We start from the raw sequence: 17,248 nt of genomic DNA on the forward strand, positions 1-17,248 counted from the left end.
GGGCCTGGGACAAAATGGGATGCTGTCTGTAAGTACCAAAACCATCTACGGCCAGTCACTGCCTGGAAACAAACTTTCCAACTCCTTTCTCTCTGATTTTAAGTCCTGCTAAGTCACTTGCTTCTACCCTGGCCCCACCCCCAGCATCTCCTTGCCTAACTCATTACGTCCCACCCTCCCCCAGCTGGCCAGGCCCTATCCGTACCCCCAGCCCAGACTCTTCCCCTGGCCTAGGTTCTGTCATACACGCCTGATCCTGCTGTGAGGACCTCTCAGAGGATGGGGTGGGAAGCAGCAATTAAAATTCTCAGCAAGTGGCTAAGACAACTATCTTCCCGACAGGATCAGGGGGAGCCACTCGGAATTACTGTGAAACAACAAATCAAGTTATGAGCCCAGGGAGGTTGATTGAGAGAGGAGTCTAAAAGGATTTCTGGCCAGGATTCAGAGGTTTGGCTCTCTCCTACCCCCACCTCCTTTGGGGTTTTAAGAAAATTAAATGGCTCGACCTTCCTTTCCTGCCAAATATATAGCTCACAAAGGGGTGGGGAGAATGCTCATCTGAGATTAGTCACCCCGCCCGGGCCCCGCTCACTCTCAGTCTCCTCCCCACAGCAGCCTTACCTCTGGGTAAGCCTCCCGTCCGAAGGGGGGCGGGAACTCTATGTCACCCCACTTCACTTTGCAGATGTAGTCGGCAGTGGCATCCACCTTGGCGGCCAAGTCAAGGATGTAGACACCATCTTTGGTCACGACTTTAAGAAAAGAAGAGGCGATCGGACATGGGTCCCAGCAGAGGTGACCATCCACCTCCAACCCCCTCCAGGCTTTCCCACACCCACCCCCATGAGGCCCCCAGGCCTCATGACTCTCCAGCTCAACGAGAAACCAGATTGGTTCTTATGGAGACACAGCTTTTCCCTCATTCAAGGAAAAACAAATTCTACAAGACCATCCCCACTCCCTGATTTGTAGGTACTAGGGCAGAAACCTCTGTTTAGGTTGCCATGGCAATTTTAAAGCACTACCCATTCACCTATCCATAACTCTGCTACTTAAAAACATAAAAAGCGTTTCAAGCACAATGTCTAAGGCCCCTGAGTGGGTACCCCAGGGTCCCCTAGGGTCCAGAGAGAAGTGGGAAGAAGGGGAGCTGTGGGTGCACCGGGCCCACAACTAGCAGAATTCATTCACTGCTGCCTCGCTGGAGTCCACTTCCCTTTACCCAGGGCCACTGAGCTAATTTAGTTAGCACAGAGCCATCTGGTCCACAAGAGGGGCTACATCCCCCCGCTGGAATCTGAATCAGGAGTCTGACCTCAGAAGCTCTGGCCAGAGCCAGCCCACACCACCTGCCTCTTGCACAACCGGAGAGCCTTCGCCAAGGTGTTTCCAGCTGTGGGGGGTCAATGATTGACTAACTCCTGGAGTGGGTGGAGGGGAAGGGGGCCTCCGAGGCACCAAGAGGAAGGGAGGGTATGACTGGTCAGGCAGATGCAGGGGCAGCCCAGCTCCTGGGAAAACAGCCTAATCTACTGGCAGGAAGAGCCACTGAGCAGATAAACCAGAACCAGGACTTCCCCATCACAGAAGAAACTGGAGTTGGTGAAACAGAAGGATGATCATGGCCTCCTGAGAGCTCAGAAACAGGAGCCCGGGGAATCCCTCTGCCCCCACACACCTGTCTGCGCTGCCCTCTGCAAGCGGGGGTGTGGGCCCACCCCAGCAGAGATAGTTACCAAGGGGGTTGATCTCGAGGTAGGTGAAGTACAGGTCCTCATAGAAATTGAAGAGGCCGGAGATAAAGCTGGCCAGAATTCTAGAGGGGGAGGCAGAGAGGGACTGTCAGTCTACGAGGGAGCAGACTCAGCGGCATCTCTCACTGCTATTGACAACTCCACTCCCCAGCACCCACTCTGCTGACCCCTCCCTCTCCTCTCCAAACTCTGCTCCCCGGATGTCACTCTTCAGCCACTGAGGCGGAAAGAGGTTGTCAGGCATGGAGCAGGAGGGGGGCCCATGCCAGACAGACGGGGGCAAGGAGGTGAGGGATGCTGACGGACATTCCAGTCTGAGCCAGGCTCCCCACTGCCCCCGCATTCCTCCTGGGGACAGGGAGGGGCTGTGACTGCTGGCTGCTCCCCATCTTCCAGCCAAAGGCTGGAGCCGGGTAGCCGGTGCCCAGACAGGGAAGACCACTCCGCTCGTCCCCCTGTACCCAGAGCTGTCTGCCTGCCCCGTCCCTATACCGCCACCGCCCTGCCATCCCTCTCACTCAACTCTTTCTTGTCTTCGGGGGCGTGGACCAGCAGGTGTTTCTTGATGTCCTCGGGATTCAGCTTCTCATCCACGGCAACGAGCAGTTTCTGGGCTTTGGCATCCACGTCGCCCACGTCCACCCCACCCTCGTGGTGGAACAGGACATAGTCCCCTTCTCGGGCAGCATAGATGCAGACGTAGAACTCCTCCTCCTTACGAGGGAAGAGGGCACCATATGGGTGAGGGGCCCAGCCCCAGTTGTATCAATTCTAAAATCCCATAGACACCTCCTACCGGGTGAGACCTCAAGGACGAGAAGCCACTGCCTTGCTGGCTGACAGTCCAGCCTGGGCCAATGTGACCTGCTCTGGGGGAAAGGTCCTCCCTTCAAGTCCTGCTCACTCCAGCACTGGGAAGTCCCCTCTGTTGCCAGCACTGGCTCCTTTCTGCTGCAAATTAAGCCTTTCCCCTCATCTCTGAACTCCCTGCTCTGCACCACCATCAGACCCTAAAAGCGCAGCTTCAGAGACTTTGGTTGCTCTGACTTTTCTCCAGCGGCTTGATTTCTCCTTTCATCATTTTAAGATCAACAGGCACAATGCTCCTAAGAGGGCAAAGACCCAGCTGGGAGCCACCTCACACATACCTGAGTGTGTGGGACGAAGGGTTCGATCAGGAAGTTCTTGAGGAAGCCTGTGGCCTTGCCAACCTATGGAGATTGAAGGAGATACAGCTCAGGCGGATGGCACGCCTTGCTCGTGGGGAAAGAGGAGGGATGACCCTCTGCTCCTTCCACCTCACCCATCCATCAGAGGTGGGGCCCCAGCACTACTGCCACAACACCTGCCAGAAAGAGATCTTTCCAGAAACTAGGGCAATGGGGTCACAGACCCTTACACTAAAGAAGTCTGCATGAGACCCCCCTCTTCCACCCACTGCCCTTGTGCCAGCCACACTTTGACACTTCTAAAACATCTCACACCTTCTTTTCCACCTCCTCTGGAGGGTGACAAATGAGCTGTAATGTGGCCCCGCCCCCCAAAGCAGCGATCTGGAGCCTCTACCCCTCTGCTGTCCCACAGATCACGTGCTCGGACAAATCAAGGTTATCGATCCCAGAGCTCAGGCAGGGAGACCCAGGCTCAGGCGCAAGGCTGGGGAAGGGAGAGAGAAAGGAGCTTGACAGGGAAAACTTTTCCGCACAGACTTTCCCTGCTGACAACAACAGGCCTGCAGAGCTAATCAGTTTGAGTGGGTCCCTGGCGGCAGCCGAGGCGAGACAGTCCTCACCCTCCCTCCCCACGTGTCCCGAAGCCCCCGCCCGCCCATGCGTGCGTCATTGCTGAGTCAGGGACCAGACAGTGATCCATCAGAGGTAATGAGCCGCTCCTGCCCGGGCAGACACTGCTGCCAGCTCAGATGTCCCCAGCGTCTCCCCCCACCCCCTGACAAAAGCCAGCTAAGAAGGAAGCATAAGGACCTCCCTGGGGACACTGCTCAGCACCCCCAACCCTGCTGTCCTCTCCCCAAAGGCCTAGGGGCATGAAGGTCAAGATCCCTCCACCCCCAAGCCCGTGTATAACTTCAGGGATACCTCTTCATCCAGGAGAGCCAGAAATGGGAAATTAAACAAGAGCTGATTTAAGGAAGCCAGGGTAAAAAGGAAGATGGCTCCATCACCACCTTCATCCTACTCTGGGGAGACCAAGTTAGCAGCTCAACACTGATCCACAGTCACCCCAGATGGGACAAAGCCAGGTATGGACAGCAAATGCTCCCCGGCTTAAGCCGAGCCTTGGTCCACTCCCTCCCTTCAGTTCTCCAGCTCCCTTGGGGAGAAGAAAAAGAAATGCAATTTTATTTCTGGGCATTACTTAGCCTTCCTAAGCCATATTTCACTTCAACTCTCACCTACAGAGTTGAAATTAATCAACAAACTGGGAGAAAACAAGAACTGAATTGACTCTTCAGTATTAATTGTCTCTTCCTAGATTCTTGGCCCAAGATCGTTTCTGCCTAAATGATTCTGCATCTCCCTTCAAGTTCTTTTTTTTTCCTTTATTGTTCCTCTTAGGTATGCAGGTCATGGTGAGCTACCCTACCCTTTCTGGTAATTGAAAAGAAAGGAGTTCCCAGAGTAGGTCTCAGAGTCCCATCACCACGACTGTTGTTAAAGGAACAGACTATTTCGGCCTGGCTCGGGTTCCTCAGGCTCAGCTTCCCTGTAGCACGTGGGATCTTACTTCCCCGACCAGGGATAGAACCTTCATCCCCTGCATTGGAAGGCAGATTCTTAACCACTGGACCACCACAGAAGTGCCTGTAATACTTCTACTTGTACAGCACATCTCACCATTCCCTGTCAGGGGAGCTCGGAATGAGCATCCAACTGGCCCTACTACATAAGCCAGCTCTGCAGGACTCCTGCCCTCCCCAGGCTGCAATCGGACCAGTCGTGGGGGTGATCCATAGGGTTGCAGATCTGGAAGCAACCATGTTTGCTTCTGTTACCACAGCACATCCACCCCAACCCTACACCCAGACTCACTGTAGCCTCCTGTCCCAGGCGTGGCTTCAGCCAGGACTTGACTCCATCCAGAGTGAGGTTGACCCCAACTAGGCCCAGCTTTCCACGCCGTTTGATCAGCTGGTCTGGCTTGACCACCAAGCTCTGGAACAAGAGAGTTGGTTTGCTTGTTTTGTGTTTTGGCTGAGCCATGTGGCTTGTGGGATCTAGTTCTCCAACCAGGAACTGAACCCAGGCTCTAGGCATTGAGAGCCTGGAGTCCTAACCCCTGCAGTACCAGGGAATTTCCAAGAGGGGTTTGTATTTAGAGCAAAGAAGGAGAGGGAAGAGTTAAGAGGTAATAGTCCAGGGCCCCAAAGCACAGGATAGCCTGGGTGGCTTCCAATTCACCCCACCCTCAGGGTAAATTCCACCCATCTTCAAGGTCAGCTCCCAGAAGCTTTCTTCACCTATCCCAGCCAACACCTTTGACAACTGGGAATCTAGAGCTGTCCTGGCTCAGGATAGGGTCTGGCACAGAGTAGGCGCTCACTGAATACCTGCTGAATGAGTAAAGGATTCCCTACCCTCCCTATGTGATATCTTAGCTTCATTCAACACCTCAGAATATGGACCAGCACCCACATTCCAAAAAGAAAGAATAGAAAGACAGAGCCCTGGGGTGACAAAGCACCGCAGAAGACATCTGGTCAAGATATCCCTGTGTTTGAACCCCACCTACAAGATCTACAAGCAGCCCCTGGCCACTGCTCACACACCTCCAGTACCAGGAAGTTTACCAACTGCCTTTGTGGTTTGGGGTTTGGGCTGCCTCATAGCAGAAGGAAAATTGTATCCCTGAACACCCTCCCACTTGGCCCCTCACTGGTCCTAGTTCTCTGGGACCTGCCAGAGACGTCTAAATGGATCTACAGAGAGGATTCCCTGCTCCGGGTGGATTCCATCAGCCATTCTTCACAAAGTACAGCATCGCATTTCCTCATGGCCCTGACATATTCCTGATGGAGCAGGTGCTTTTTACTGAGCATTTACCAAATGCCAGGCAGCAGATCAAAGACTTTCCAGGCATTATTGCTAGTCCTTAAATTCACAGGGTGAGTGGTTTGCCCATATGACAGATGGGGAATCTAAAACTCAAGAGAGGTGAAATGGTTTACCCCAGGCCACATGGTTAATAACCAGAGAGCCGCCACCCGGACTCCAGCTGACCAGTTCCAGTCCAGGCGCAGCACCTCAGCGTGCGGCACACAGGGCTGAACACAAAACACGCTCAGCCCCCTGCACCCTGCCCACCCAGGCAGGCCATCTGCCATCACACGTTCTGAGGGGACATCTGGGCCTGGAGGAGGGGTCTGGTGGGGCGGAGGGCTCACCTGGCTGAGCAGCCATGGGTGGTCCTGCAACAGGCGGGCCCAGTCTGTGTCAGGGGTGACCCGGGCGTACTTGAAGCGGTTCTGGATGGCCGAGGTGGTGCAGATGTACTTGTAGAGGAGTTCTTTGCCTGTCTGCTCAGAAATCGCCTTGGCCGACATGGCTACAGAAGGCCCTGCGCTACCTGTTAGGGAGAGAAGGGCTGGTCAGAGGGGGCGGGGAGATGGAGGCGCTATCTTCTCCAGCAGGACAGACCCCCACCCAGCTGCCCCCAGACCATAAAACCTGATCTCAGCGCTTCTCCAGAGGGAGAAGAGGGCTGCCCCAGAAGGAAGGATGGAAGGGAGATCTCAAACAGCACTGACCAGAGAGAGCAGCTTCGAAAATGATGGGTGAGGACAGAGGGTGGAGAAAAACAAAGGTGGCATTTACGTCCCCGGGGACTCATGGCCTCTACTCTCCAGGCAAACTAGCTCACCCAAGAGCACATTCACAAGCATTCACCCTGGAACAAAGAAAGCTGGATGGGGAGACCGTGAATAGCAGGGATGTGACCCAAACCTGAGTGCCTGTCCCACCCGAGATGGGCACAAAGACCCTGAAATGCACCCTCTAGTTCTGTGACCTGCGGGGAACACAGTTAAATAGTGTAAGACTGGCCCTACCCCTCCTCCATGTCTGGTCTCCAACACACTCAGACTCACTCATTTTACACACTCACACACATCACCAGCCCAAAGGCTGGGTAAAGCAAGTCTATTTAGCCTCACACAGGACCAAGCCCCCCAGGAGTGAAGAGGAAGAGTTATGTCAAAGCCCATTTCTCCCAGGACACCAGACTCCCACCCAAGTTCAGAGCTGACACAGGGCGGGAAACTGTGACCTTCAGTGCATCCCACCCACCCCGCTGAGTCATCCAGCTACTCATTTAGAGCAAAACAGAGTCCTCTCTGGGAACCACCCATACCGGTCACTTCTAACCGACCCAGAACTGGGGGAAGAGAGGCAGAAGCCATCCTGGGTCACATGTAGGTGAGCCCTGGGAGGTGCATGGAGATTGAGAGTCCTATTTCTTATTTTTATTTTTGGCCACACCACGTGGCACACAAGACCTTAGTTCCCCAACCAGAGATCAAACCCATGCCCTCCGCAGTGGAAGCACAGATTCTCAACCACTGGACCGCCAGGGAAGTTCCCACAGCCCTATTTCTTAGATGAGGAATAAAAACTCAGAGGGGTTAAGGCAACTTGCCCAAGAAGCCTAATTAATATGCAGGGGTCCCGAGGCTTGAACTCAAACCCTCTCACTCCTGGTCCCCAGAAAATCCCACAGTCAGCCCAAGAGAAAAGACCACTTGTCCAGGCCCCAGGAGCCAGGCCATTTCCCCCGTTCACCTCATTCACCTCACAGAAGGGTCTGTGATGACAACTTCACCTTCCCTCCCTGTCACTTTGTCCTGACACACCCCTTCTCCCTTGGGGTAGTGCCTGGAGCAATTTGGGAAGATAAAGAGTGGGGAGACAGGAAGAGCAAGGAAACTAAGTCATTCATGCCAAGAGCTTGGCCAGATCAGGAAGTCACTCCTGTCTCTCCAACAAATATCCAGAATTGAGGTTGTTGAATTCACTGGGAGAGAAAAGCCAAGTGTAAATAAAGGAGGGTGGAGCTGAAGGGCTGGCTGCTTTACATATTCAGGAAGGTTGGTCTCTCCATTTCCAGCTCAGGGAAGGCCAGAGTTTCCGGGGCCACTCTGCACCTCCTTTCCAATTCGCCAGGCTGGGCTTCAGGTTCTAATCCTGGCTTGACTGGCTGGCTGGGCCTCCCAGCTATCCTCCAGCAAGGCACAAAGGGTGCGTTCAGTCTGGTGTCTGGCCCAAAGGCGGGTAGCTGGGAAGGGGCTCAAAGGAAACATTCCCGTTTCTCACCTTCCCCTGGGATGACTTCCGGCTCCTTCTCAATATGAGTTACCAAAGGAGACGCCTCAACGAGCCCCACTGCCCCATACCCCTCCATCCCCCACCCACTCCAGCTCCATTTCCCAACCTTCTTGACTCAGACCAGAAAAACTGGTCCTGAAATCAGATGGGTACATGCGCCCCTACCCTCTCCCAAACAGAGTACAACCCAGGGCAGATCAAGCAGATAAAGGAGAGAGGAGCCGCTGACCACCCTCAGTGGTTAGGACACATCAGTTCAGTTCAGTTCAGTTCAGTCGCTCACAAGCTAATCACAAATTCCAAGAGAAAGGAAGGCCCCCCCACCGCCCCCTCAACCCCGGCTAAGCCTCTCCAGCAGAGAGACACTCCCAGAACAACGACCGCCTCCCACCGGATACAAAGACCCAACTTTGGAAAGAACCTGGATGAGAAAAGGGACCTGCAACTGAAAAAAAAAGAAAAAAATCACAATTTCCATGAGCCTTGGTTCAGATCTCAAATTCAAGAACTCATCTCTGTCTGGTGCTCAGGAGAGGGATGGGAGAGCAGATAACAGGGGAACGGCACAGGATAGAAAAGCTTTGCCAGCTCACCAAAACACAGACTGGCCACCAGAGCACTTTGACATAGATGGGGCAGGCCCTCTCAAGGCCAAGACAGAGAATTTATAGGATAGAGTAAAAAGACAGGGAAAGAATCTGGCCTCTGCATATTTACCAAGACAGAGTAAGAAGGCTCACAAAGCCAGGGAGTGGACTGGGTGGCAATAAATCACAAGTTTAATCATTCGGGGGAGTCTCTTGAGGGTAGTGGATCTTAACTTATTTGAGGTCTCAGACTCTTTTGAGCACCAGAAGAAAAGCCCCGAAAAATGTACACATACCCAGTTTTGCTTATCCCTTCAAGATGGTGACCTGTGACCATGATCTGACAGCCCAGAGACCCACAGCTAAGAACAGTGGCTCAAGAGACAAAAGTACTTAAAGTAGAAACCTGTCTGGGCTGGGAACACAACACACACGCACACCCCACTGCGGAGTCTTGGGCTGCCTCCCCAGTAACTGAATAACAATGCGCTGTCAGACTGGTCAGAGATGGTTTCAGGGCAGAGCTAAGATCCTAGGGGTCCACTTTGGGGGTCCCAGGAACTGTTACCTAGGTAAATTTGGGGAAAATCACGACAGGGGACCTGAACACACGAACACACACACACACACACACACACACACATTCTCTCAATGGAAAGGAGGGCCCTTCTGAGCTGAATGGGGTCTTTTCTGCAGACAGGATAAGTGACCCAGAATTGAGTTCATCCACAGCAGCCATGGAGGGCAGAAGTAGCCCACAGGGAGGGATGAATGAAAGGAGTCTGTTCCCCAGGACTGTACCCCTGGGACACAGCCAGTAGAGAGGAACCACTGGGGATGCTATGTAGGGTCTCTGTGAGAAGGATAAAGAGCACTTATTTTAAGGTTAGTATCCACAGGAGTGGTTTTGTTTTTTTTTTTTTTTTGGAAAGGCCAGGCAATCCCTGGAGTAAAGAGAGGGACAAAATTCTGAGGGTCCTCTACTGCAGCAAATATAGTGGAGAATGGGGGTGAAGACACCTACCACCCAGCTGAGCTCAAGAGCTGTTCCCATTGTCATCTTCCAAGCTATTTAAGAAGCTCTTTAAATATTAAAAGAAAAAAAGCAGCAGCAGCAACAGCTCTTTAAAAAGTGAAAACACCCCTCTGAGCAGCTGGGTCTACCAGCTGTCCTTCACCCATCATTTCAGAATTTCAGAAATCCAATGATCTGAGCTGGCTGAAACAGTGCGAAGTTAAAGGGTGGAGAGGGGTGGGCTTGGTTGACCGAACAGTGCTATGCACTGCTTCCCCGCCACCCCCCACCCCCCGCAAAATCCTCTTTCCAGGCAGACTCCGGAGGACCACATAATGGTAGAACTCCTTTATCCGCCAAGGTTGGAGAGGGCAGCAGGCGCTGGGACTGGCCCTCTGCCAAGCCAGACAGGAGGGTGGCGGCAGCATCCTCCAGCCCCTGGAGGACCTTGTCTCGGCCAAGCTCGGCATCAACGCCAAGGGTGGGGAGAGAGACGGGCACCCCGACCATCTGTCGCTTAGCGGCTGGGCCTGACGGCACCCCCAGAGCGAGGAGGGTCCTCCCTGCGCCGTCCATCCAAGGATAGGTCCTCGTGGCGAGGCCTGGGGCGGCCCTGCCAATGTGATCCTCGGCGGCTGCGCGCCCTGCTCGCTCCTTCCACTTTGGCGCGGGGCTCAGTCGACTCTCCACAGAACTAAAAGGGAGGGCCTGAACCGACTGGTGAGGAGTAGGAGTGGGGAGACTAGCCACCGCTCTACCTCGTTTGACCGGCATCCGATGGCGGGGGTGGAGGGACCCAGATCGGGGCAAGAAGTAGCCACAGAAAGCCCGATGAGGCTCGGCGACTAGTCCCGGGGTGGGGATGAGGGGAGGCAGTTAGGGGCGATGTAATACGGCGGAGGGAAGGCAAGCAACAACGGCGGCCAGCCTTGTGCAAACTCCGGGAACTAGAATGTGGAGGAGTTGGGGCGGGGGAGGGGAGGGCGACACGAGGCCACCGGCCGGGATCCCAGCGAAGGCTAACCTAAAACTAAGACCCCCAAAACTCCAAGCAGGTGCAGGGAGCGCGCGTGAGCCCCAAGCCGGCTTCGAGGGAGGCGGTTCCGGGTTGGGGGAGGGAAGCAGGAAGCTCCTGGACCAGGTGGGGTCCATCTCGCGAAAACAGCCGTCCGCCACTCACCTCTCCGAGAAAGTCTGTGCGCGGCGTTCAGGCTACAGGCCCCAAGTCACCGCCCACTGCAAAGAGCGCTCCAGCCTCCCGCAGTCGCCGGGGACCTGGCTTTTGTCCGGGCGCTGGCGGGCTTCTCCCCGCCCCCATCGGCACACAGCGCGAGCCGCCGGGCTATTGGCCACACGCATTCCCTAGCCTGAGCCCCAGAGCTCCTCCCAATTCGCTGGCTGATATAGCCCCGCCCCCGAGGCCAGACCCCAGAGTTTGCTGGGACTTGTAGTCCCGCTGGTGCGTTTGTCCTGGACGGCTGGCGGGCACCGCCTCTCCGGAGCCTGCCGAGCCAGGGAGGGGTCGGGGGCGGGGCCTCTGGTGGGGAGATGGGCCGGGCTACGCTGGGAGGAGAACATACGAGGCTGGGGGCCATGGCCTGATCGCTTAGGAGGTGGGCCTAGAGCCGCTGCGATGGGGTGTTGGGGAGTGGGGGCTGGAGTGTTGACCGAATGGGCTGTATCGCAGCCTTGGGGACCCAGAGTCTCTTTCCCATCTCGCTTTGGGAGAAACTGACGTCCGTATCCTGGCAGCTTGAAATCGGCCACATCGAACCTATATGCTTAGACCTGCTTTTTGCAAGACTGCTTGCCCGTTTGCACGTGGACCCTCTTCCTGAAGCTGGTGGAGCGAAGCTGACAGCAGAGACTAATAGATGAGACCTCCCACTGTGAGTGGGATAGGGCGGAGGACCGCGTGAGCAGGCGGGGCTAGAAGGGGTCAGTCACCACCTTGCGTCAGTCACCACCACTCATCCACTCACCTGGGCGCACAGAGCAGAGAATTCAATGAGAGATTCTAGCGCAAGGCTGGGGCCATCTCTGCTGCTCGGGCTCCCCGCCCCGCCCCCACTATCTCACGCTTAGACAAGAGGAATGAATGAACTGCTGCCTTCCCCTTCTCCATTACCGGGGAAACAGTGCATTTTCCAAATCAAAATCTGGGACACCCGGTCTGACAGGTATTGGTGAACTTGTGGGACAGAATTTTTTAAATCAGACAGTCCTAGAAACCAAGACATAGATTTACTGCTGAGACATCCTGGAGCTTTCCTATGTCCATCCCAGTCCTCTAGGTCTCTGGAGCTGCTCCCTGACCCTAACAGCTGTCTAGCTCCAGGAAGGAGGATCATGCACTGAGCAGCTCAGGTGAAAGGGTCAGCGCAGTGTGCAAACAGACCACATGTCTGTGTTCCTGCCAGGCGCTGGGGTCACACTATAACAGTGTTACCACATTGCTGTACACAAAAACCTCGCCAAATCCCTCTCTCCCCAGTCCAGTCACAGCCAGGAACAGGGAAGCTACACTTGTTGGCCATGCCTGAACAAAGTGATCCCTGATGATGTCAGTTTCTGGTCCGATCCCTCACAGGCATCTTTTTGAAACAGCATTTCCTCAGCTCCTCTCTCCTGTTGGTCATGGAGAGCCTTCCACTCCTACATGGAATGAATTCCACCCCTACTCAGAATCTCCCCAAATAGCACCCATCTTGGAGAAGGATCACCTCTCCAGAGCTAAAGAAAACACCTCTTGTGAAGGTACTCCTTTTCTGGCCTTAGCGGACAGCAACTCAGGATCTTTGTGGGCTAATGGGAAGACTGAAGTCAGGGAGAATCCACTGTGTAGCAATTATCCCCCTGGTTAGAGAGATACAACCATCCAAACAACAAGGTCCTACTGTATATCACAGGGAACTATATTCAATATCCTGTGATAAGCCATAATGGAAAAGACTGTAAAAAAAAATAATACATATGTATAACAATCACTTTGTTGTAAGCAGAAATTAACACTTTGCAAATCAACCGTACTTCAATAAAATTTAAAAAAAAAATTACACATCCAGAAACAGGCATTCAGACTGTAATAAACTTTGTACATCGATTTGACAATACTGAGAAAATTTTTAAATGCACATGTCCACAGCCCCAGCAGTTCCATTTCTAACAATTTATCCTTCAATATATTGCAGATGTATTTTCTGGCCTCTCTCCAGCACTTTCAATAGAGCCTAGTATCTAGTCAATAGGCTTGCCAGGTGGTGTTAGTGGTAAAGAACCCTCTTGCCAAGGCAGGAGATGTAATAGATGCGAGTTCAGTCCCTGGGTCAGGAAGATCCCCTGGAGGAGGGCATGGCAACCCACTCCAGTATTCTTGCCTGCAAAATCCCAAGGACAGAGAAGCCTGGCAGGCTACAGTCCATAGTGTCGCAAAGACCCAGACATGACTGAAGCAACTTAGCATGCATGCACCTAGTCAATAAGTATTTGCTGAGTGATTAAGTTCCTCATCTTGATGTTGCTGGACCCAGGTTTTGACTAATCCTGGGCAGAACAACAAGAAAGTTACTATCCAAGGAGTGGGAGAGGAGAGGTGCTGACCAGGGGATCCGTGAGCCAATCATGGAGGTTTTTCAGTTCCCTCAGTGGGCTCATTGCAGACCCCCAACACTCCCCAGACTCCCTCATTACCCCACCATGCCACCACAGAGGCTCCTCTGCCTCAAATGAATCAATTTGGACCCCCTATTCTTACCTTTCTGTTCTCTGACTTAAAAGCTTTAAACTCTTCTGATTTTCCTATTTGAATCACCTCCCTCCTCAGCTTGGCAGAGGACAGGTCCCTGTCCCTGGGTACTGTTGATGGCCTCAGGCTGCAACAGCTTGGAGCAAGGCTTGGGTTCCCAAGCAGAGGTTGGGGTTGGGTCGCAGCAGTGAAAGAACCAGATCCTAGCCACTAGACCAGTGGTCAGTGACAAGGGCCCTGGCCCTTTGGATTTGCGAAAAGAATTTCCATGAAGACAGAAAGTAGTGAAGCAAGTAAGTATTTATTAGGAGGAAAAAGAGTATAGTACGTGTTGGTAGGCATACCAGCAGACTCAGTGGAAGAGTCCTTGTGTTGCACCATTATGGCAGTTTAAATCACTTAAATGGGGCAATTCTTCCAGTTTTCCCTTGGCCAATCATTTTTTTTTTTTTTTGGCCAATCATTTTTATTTACCTGGTTCACAGTCCGTATTTGATATATCTCAGTGTCCTTCCATGTGTGCACACATCTCTTAGCCAAGACGGATTCTACCACAAAGACTTATGGGTAGAGCATCCCTTGACATCACTCCTCCTTTGATTCCCAAGGATCCTTTCTGAGCACCTGTGGTCAGGGAGGTCTCCTGACTTCGGGAATGAGAAATACGTGGTCTGGGCAGGGCTCAGCCTCCTCCCTTAATTGTCCTGCTATTCTTGTATTAAAGTTTTGGTCCACAAGGAATGACTCTCCAATTGTTTTATGCTGGGGGCAGGGGGAGGAGGCATTTACCGCCTGCCTCACCATCTTTGTGCCTAGGCTTTGGGCATTCTCTCTCAGTTTCAGAAGCTTTAGTCTGGGGACTTCCTTGGTGGTTCAGTGGTTGAGAATCTGCCTTCCAATACAGGGGACTCGGTTTAGATCCTGGTAAACTAAAAATCCCACATGCCACAAGGCAGCTAAGCCTGAACTAGAGAGGCCCACACTTGGCAACTACTAAGCCTGCACTCTCTGGAACCCATAACAAGAGAAGCCCTGGCACCCCAACTAGAAAAGCCCCCATGCCACAGCAAAGATCCAGGACAGCCAAAAAAAACAAAAAGAGAGAAGATTTAGACTGCCTAATGACTCCTCCCTGGATTTTAATCCATTTTAACTAATATTTATTGAGCACCTACTATGGGAAACCCAGTTCCCTACCACCACTTCAGGTGAAGAGGAGGGAAAGATAATCCTATCCAGTGCATCTCCCCATTGGCTGATGTACCTCAAGACTCAGCTGTGTGCCTGTTCATTATGCCATCCCCTGTGCCTCACAGGGAGCTAGGCACATATTAGGCACTCACTGTATGCATGACCGAATATCAGCTGGATTGAATATGTGAATGAAGGAGAGGAATCGTAGGGGAACAGTAGGGGGAGGAAGGAGAAGATGCAGCCAGGAGGAGGGTCTATGAGAGCCTGGGGTTCTAAACCCACTTCTATCATGCGACAGCCATGGGTCTCTGACCACAGAGACCCGTCATTCTCCTCCCTCTGGAGAACCAGGCGGAGTTCTCACTCCTGCAACACTCATTTTTTTCCCCACAACATTTGGAACCAAGGGCGAATGTGCTCTGGGGAAGTGCCCCAGGGAGGGTCCACCAGAGCCAGCATCTGTGCTCAGGAAATATTTCCCAGCCAGACCAACTGATTCGTGGTTGGCCTCTTTCTAGTCATCCTCAAATTTACCACCCTCTATGTGCTTAGTCGCATCCTACTCTTTTTGACCCCATGGACTGTAGCCCGCCAGGCTCCTCTGTTCATGGGATTCTCCAGGCAAGAATACTGGAGTGGGTTGCCATGCCCTCCTCCAGGGGATCTTCCCAACCCAGGGATCAAACCCAGGTCTCCCACATTGCAGGCAGATTCTTTACAGTCTGAGCCACCAGGGAAGCCGTCACCCTGTCTAAAAAACTGCTGCCACTTCCTCCCTACCAAGTGTTTTTCTGTGACATTCCCTCTTCTTTCAGGAAACTTTCCCCTAAGAAGGCAGTTGACCACTTCCTTTTCCAAGACAGAACCTGTACAACTTCTCCCTAACAGATCACTCACCTTCAGCCTTTACTTGCCATGTTTTGCCTTATCTCTGAGCGGATTCATCATTTTTCCCTCTTGTCTCTCTTTGTCATGTTCTGTTTTGGGGATGTAAAGGGTAGGTAGAAGCAGAGGTCATGATGTACAGATAAGAGATGTCAAGTTCCATCAGGGCCACAGTCTCTACCCTGACACCAATCTTTTTTTTTTTTTTTTTAATTTGTTTATTTGGCTGTGCTGGGTCTTAGTTGTGGCACACTGGATCTTCGATCTTCATTGTGGCATTTGGGATCTAGTTCCCTGACCAGGGATTGAACCCAAGCTCCCTGCATGGGGAGTGCAGAGTCTTAGCCACTGGACTACCAGGGAAATCCCACCACCAATCTTAAGAGACATCCTGGGATGTTGGGAGACCTCATCTAAAGCATGGGTTGTGTTCACCACTTTCCCTCTCAACTTAGGTGTTGCCTCAAGGATGCACAGCCCCCAAGTGCTATGTATTCAAGGCTCCTTGATGACAGAACCAAAAGAGACCTCAGAAGAACCCTAGTCCAGTTCGCTAATGTTACAAAGGAAGTACAGGGAGAATTGAGGTCCAAAGAGGTGACCGTATTGCAGACAGGTGTCCTTATTGCAGATGGGAGGGCAGATTGATGCAACTAGTTTGGAAACCATTTAACATTATCTAATTAAGTTGAAGAGTCATATACACGAAGACCCTGCAGCTCCACTCCTGTGAATGTATCTCGTAAACATATGTGCCAGGACACATATACAATATTGTCCAAAAACGAGACAGAGCCCAGATGTCCTTCAACACCTGGCTGGCTGGACTGTAGTGTATTCATACTATAGGAAACTTGACAGCAGGCGGAATGAATGAACTGCAGCTACACAGAGCAACATGAATGAATCGATAACAGAATATTAAGCAAAAGAAAGTGGAACAAAAAAAAAAAAAACACAGTTATAGTAAGATTCAAATCACATGGAACCCTGGAGAAGGAAGTGGACTCCAGGGTTTTTGTCTGGGAAATCCCATGGCCAGAGGAGCCTGACGAGGTACATACAGTCCATGGAATGAGTTGGACACGACTGAGTGACTGAGCACACACATAGCACACAATATAAGGACCAGCTTTTGCCTTTAACCAGTTCTACCACTCCTTTGGAAAGTCATTTCTGACAATGTCTTTAAGTTTGAATTTATTGCTATGAGTTTTTACTAAAGGTCTCTTTTTTTGTTGCCTTTGCTAGAGACTTATTACTCTGGGTAGACATTTTGAATAATCACATATAGTTAAAATAAGAAAAACTAAATTGTATTATTTGGAAGGGATACATAGTTGGAAAAACTGCAAAAAAAAAAAAAAAGCATGGAAATGATTACTGCTTAAAAAAAAAAGAAGAAGAAGAAGGATAGTCCTTCTTTCATTCAGTGAGTACTTACTGAACTCCTGCAAAATGCCAGGTACTGTTCTGAGCACTGGAGCAACAGTGAATGAAACAAACAAAAATGCTCACCCTGTGGAGCTCACATTTTATCAGGGGAAGCAGCAATAAACTATCCATAAAATAAACAAAGAAGTTATAATAATATCTTGAAAAGTGGGGCTATGGGAAAAAGAAAACAAACAAAGAAAAAACAGAGGATAAAGAATTCCCAAATCAGGGAAGGATAAATTAGGAGACTGAGATTAACATATACACACTACTATATATAAAATAGATAA

General features: G+C 51.9%; 1 protein-coding gene across 5 annotated transcripts in view; it reads right to left on the reverse strand.

Annotated features, from left to right (window-relative positions):
* ACLY (ATP citrate lyase) overlaps positions 1–11,047 on the reverse strand; it is a 42,629-nt gene extending 31,582 nt beyond the window's left edge. For 2 of the 5 annotated variants that reach the window (XM_005693835.3, XM_005693834.3), the window contains exons 1-7: positions 10,878–10,922; positions 6,160–6,341; positions 4,808–4,930; positions 2,906–2,968; positions 2,281–2,471; positions 1,740–1,819; positions 625–755 (exon numbers count right to left, since the gene is read on the reverse strand). In XM_005693835.3, coding sequence (XP_005693892.1) covers positions 625–755; positions 1,740–1,819; positions 2,281–2,471; positions 2,906–2,968; positions 4,808–4,930; positions 6,160–6,318 — 747 coding nt within the window. In that variant the 5' untranslated portion in view covers positions 6,319–6,341; positions 10,878–10,922. Of the gene's footprint in view, positions 1–624; positions 756–1,739; positions 1,820–2,280; positions 2,472–2,905; positions 2,969–4,807; positions 4,931–6,159; positions 6,347–10,325; positions 10,358–10,877 lie in introns of all 5 variants that reach the window. The other 3 variants (XM_013972417.2, XM_013972416.2, XM_005693833.3) reach the window with 3 other exon arrangements.

The sequence above is a fragment of the Capra hircus genome, chromosome 19, assembly GCF_001704415.2.
Source record: "Capra hircus breed San Clemente chromosome 19, ASM170441v1, whole genome shotgun sequence".
Taxonomy (NCBI): domain Eukaryota; kingdom Metazoa; phylum Chordata; class Mammalia; order Artiodactyla; family Bovidae; genus Capra; species Capra hircus.